The 4,413-nt window shown below is 56.7% G+C and overlaps 1 protein-coding gene across 1 annotated transcript; it reads right to left on the reverse strand.

Moving 5' to 3' along the window:
- Window positions 1–224: 224 nt before the first annotated feature.
- Window positions 225–2,205, reverse strand: ASCL1 (achaete-scute family bHLH transcription factor 1). The gene is made up of 2 exons (XM_004418037.3): window positions 1,302–2,205; window positions 225–926 (listed from the first exon to the last, which is right to left on the reverse strand). Exon 1 carries the CDS (start codon window positions 2,033–2,035, stop codon window positions 1,349–1,351), a length of 687 nt encoding a protein of 228 aa, XP_004418094.1. The 5' UTR covers window positions 2,036–2,205; the 3' UTR covers window positions 225–926; window positions 1,302–1,348.
- Between the last annotated feature and the right edge of the window lie 2,208 nt (window positions 2,206–4,413).

Below are 4,413 nucleotides of genomic sequence, written 5' to 3' on the forward strand. Positions count from 1 at the left end.
CATCCTTAATACATTAACAAAGTTTCTATAAAGTAAGACACATTGGTGCTGAAGTACATCTGGTGGTCTTTTGATCTCCCCTGTGAGGAGAGTTCTTTACAAAACCACATAGGGAAAATGGCAGTTGTAAGGTGAACTACACAGCTAAAATATGCAGAGGTAATAGCATTACATGTTAAAGTATCAAGATATACACATTTTAAACCATTTGTACAAAACTCTATAAATTTTTTCTCTCTTTCTCTCTTATGTACAAAAATATCTTAATATATCCCCAAACTGGTTAGGATAGATACAAATAGATTTTTCTTATAATAAAAAAATTCACAAAAGATTGGAAGCATTCTATGATGAAAACGTAGAAAAGATGGTGTGAGGGAGTGGGGCTTGGGGAGGGGGCCCCAAAGGATGGGGTTTCAAAGGACTGAGTATAGCATCATTTCACTGCAGACGACTGTCCACAGCTTATTGGGATGGGAGATACTGAGACGAAGGACACCTACCCATTTCTAGAGGGCTAAGAACTACGCTTTCAGAGAGGGCGGGGAGGTGAAGGCCCCCGAGCAAGCGCTTTCAGTTCTGCCTGTTAGTGGTGGGTGGGAGTTTCTATACGGCGTGTGCTGCTCCCTTCTGCCAGGAGCCCAGTGCTTTTGCACACAAGCTGCATTTTGCGCATGGACTCAGGTCCTAGTCACTCTTCAGATCTCCGTGAATGATTGGAGTGCAAAGATACTGTTCGGAGCGCATCCCTGTTTTCTAAGAGCCTTGCTTCTCAGGCGTGTGTCCCTTAGTTGGCGTTGGGGTTGGGTGCCTGGGGTTTTATTTTCTTCTTCTTCTTCCTTTTTCTCTTCTCCTTTTTTTTTCTTTTCTCTCCCTTCCAACATCGCTGACGAGAAAGCACTAAAGATGCAGGTTGTGCGGCCGCCCTATATCATAAAGAGAAGAATAGGAGAGGTTAGTGTGAACTTTGAGGCTGGGGGGGCGGGTAGGAATGGAGGTTTGGGAGAGGATCCGTCAGGTAGAGCGCCTCTTTTGTCAGGTCCCAGTACTCGGTTCTCCAGCTTCTCACCACCTCACCCCTACCCTCCAGTCCTTGGAGACCTGGGCAAAGCCACTCTCAGAGGCCAATCCTGAAACTAACAAACCAGGATTTGAAATCGACAAACTTTAACAAATCCTTTAAATCAACACTCCCCGCCCCCAATCTCGGGGGAGATAGTCCCCCTCCTACAGACACTAAGACGGAGGAAAAAAGAGGAAGACAAGAAAATACACCCTGTTTACTGCAAAACACTACCTACCTGCTTCCAAAGTCCATTCGCACCAGGGCCTGAGCAGGCCGAGCCCCTCAGAACCAGTTGGTGAAGTCGAGCAGCTCTTGCTCCTCGGGGCTGAGCGGGTCGTAAGAGCCCTCGTCCGACGAGTAGGATGAGACCGGCGAGCCAGCCATGGAGTTCATGTCGTTGGAGTAGCTGGGGGAGATGGTGGGCGACAGGACGCCAGCCTGGAAGGCAGCGCTCACCGCGTCGTGCTCGTCCAGCAGCTGCTGCAGCGCGCGGATGTACTCGACCGCGGAGCGCAGCGTCTCCACCTTGCTCATCTTCTTGTTGGCCGCGCCGTTGGGGACGTGCTCACGAAGGGTAGCAAAGCCCAGGTTAACCAGCTTGACGCGGTTGCGCTCGCGCTCGTTGCGGCGCGCCACGGCGGCCGGCTGCTGCTGCGGCAGGCTGTAGCCGAAGCCGCTGAAGTTGAGCCGGCGTTTGCAGCGCATCAGTTCGGGCGAGGACGAGCGCTGTCTCTTGACTTGCTTGGGCGCTGACTTGTGACCGCCCCCTGAGGGCTGGCCGTCGGCCGCGGGGCTCAGCGGCGGCGCCTGCTGCGGCTGCTGCTGCGCGCTCTGCGCCGCCGCTGCCGCCGCCGCCGCCGCTGCCGCGGTGGCGAAGAAGCAGGCTGCGGGCGGCAGGAACGGCTGCTGGGGCTGCGGCTGGGGCTGCTGGCCGGCGCCGCCGCTCTCCATCTTGGCAGAGCTCTCCATGCGCAGCGGTGGCCAAGGAGTCGCGGAATCGGAGCGAGCCGGGACGCGAGGTGCGGGGCGCACGAGGGAGACACAGACAGGACTTGGATGCACGAACAGAGAGGGAAAGAAGGCGAGAGATGAAGAGGGAGTCCGGAGAGAAGTTAAACAAAATACAAAATCCCCGGGAGACTTCTTAGGGTGGGAGCAAAGAAGGTGCAAATGCTTTTCCTCCTCCCTCCACTCCTCCTCCCCCCTCCCCTCCTCCCTTCGCGGGTTGGCTTCGGGAGCCTCGCGTGGCGCTCGCGTGTGAGGCTGCAGCTAGCGCCTTCTTGTTAAAAAAAAAAAAAAAAAAAAAAAAGCAGAAGAAGCAAAAGTCAGTGGCGAGCGCGCTCTGCTGAGTTTCCCGTTCCTCTCCCCCTAGGGCTGCGCTCTCTTGCGCCGGGTCCCGGTCTCTCCAGCCGGTGGCTCAGGCTGTTTTTATTATTTTGTTAACCCCCTTTCTTTCTTATTTCCTTCTTTCACTCGCCCTCCCTGGCCGGCTCCCTGTCGGTGCGCCTTCCACGTTCCCTGGCCAGAAGTGAGAGAGTGCTGGGCGGCCGGAGTGCGGCTGCCTTTTCAATGGGACACCCAGCCCCACGCGCAGCCCTGGCCCCGCCTCGCCCCCCACTCCCCGCTGCTGCAGCCCCCACTCCCCCTTCCTCTTACCTCCTCCTCCTCCCCACTCCCTAAACTCCCCCTCCTCCTCTCCCCTCCCCCGCCGGTTCCCTGCGCCCGCTCCTTGCAAACTCTCCATTCAGCCGGGTTTGTTGTTGCAGTGCGTGCGCCTGGCGCGTGCCGGACTCCCGGCTGAATAAACAGGCGGCGCGCTCGGGGCGGGCTGCAGCCGGGGGTGGCTCTAGAAAGGGGGGGCCGGCGTCGCAGGAGAGGCAAATGGCTCTGGGAATTGGGGTGTGTGGGTGCAAAGGTTTGTGGTGAAGTGCCCCAGGATTCTCCTGAGAACTTGGAGCAAAGCACAGGGAAAGGTTTGGGCAGAAAGTGTGGCACGGGGATGGTGTGGAGGTTAGGGGGCAGTGGGGATCCATTTTTCCTGTTTCCTTCTCCTACCCACTGTCATTTTCTTGGGGGTCTTCACTGTCCTTGGGAGCTGAAGCAAATTTGCGATTAAGTTCAGAAAGACGGGGATAACTCCGTCGGAAGCACTGGACTGTTAATGTAAAAGTACTGTTGAGACTTGAGTTCTGGTCCCATTGCGTCCTCGCAGTAGCTCTGTGGCCCTTGGTAAGTGCATCCTCTCTGAGCCTCAGTTTCCTTGTCTGTAGCAACAGAAGGTTGGATTAGATGGTCTCTAATGTCCCATCCGGGTCTAAAAACTAGGATGTGCTCCCCACAATGAGCAGATGTGGAGGGGGCCGAGAAGAAGGCAGACGATCGCATAGAGGAGTGCTTGTGATCAGTGCTATAGGTAGACGTGTACGTCCGGGATGCCCCTGGGATGACCTCTGTCTGCCTGAAGCATCACCCCACCCCACCCCCAAAGGATTATTTCCAGACCGGCTCCCGGGATGCATAAAGAAGGGAGAGCTCTGGCATATTCCCGGGTTGGGTCTGAGAAAAAGAGATGTGGGGCAGTGGGGGAGGGTGATGGAGCTTTGGGGAGTGGAGGAGCTTCTCTGGTCGTTCGGCGCCGCCGAAAGCACTTCGGCGGCCTTGGCGCAGCCTCCATCCCGCCCCAGGCGTGTGCCCGGCGGGCTGGTGGCAGGCGACTGGGAGCCGAGCCCGGCGGGGCCGCGTGCTGGCGCCGCGAGGGAGGGGGAGGCCCTTGCAGCCGTCGCTCGGCCGCTTGGACAGCGCCCGTCCAGGCGTCCTTCCTGGGCCCTCGGCCCTGGCGCTCTCTGGCCAGAGCCGGGTCCAGCTTCGGGGCGCCTTGGGACACGGCGCTTCGGGGGAAGCCGGCGGAGCAACGGGTCCCCTCTCTGTACTGCTCTGGTGGAGGCTGGGGCGCGTCCCAGGTCTCGTCTACATAGGCAGAAGGCAGCAGAGAGTAATCAGGGTTGACTTGTCCAGTAGAAATAGGCAGTTTTGATCAGAGACCTGGGTGAAGGGATGCTTGTGGTGAATTATCCGGATAACTGCTTCTCATTGAACTCCCCTTTGTGGAGACGGGTCTTTCGAAAAAGGATGCATGGAGGTGACCCAGGGAACCATCCATGGCGTGTGTGTCTGGCTATGAGTATTGTTGGAACAATAGTGTGGTGATGGGCAGTAAGGACGGGTGGCTCCGAGGGGAATCCTGAATCATCCTCTTTTCTGCCCCAGTTTCCTCTTTTAAAACAGGTGAGTTTAGGAAGCATAGTACTGAATCACGCCAACAGAGGTCAGTTCTGTAAACTTCCCTC

Source organism: Ceratotherium simum, chromosome 25 (genome assembly GCF_057802395.1).
Source record: "Ceratotherium simum simum isolate JZ-2026a chromosome 25, ASM5780239v1, whole genome shotgun sequence".
Classification (NCBI taxonomy): Eukaryota; Metazoa; Chordata; class Mammalia; order Perissodactyla; family Rhinocerotidae; genus Ceratotherium; species Ceratotherium simum.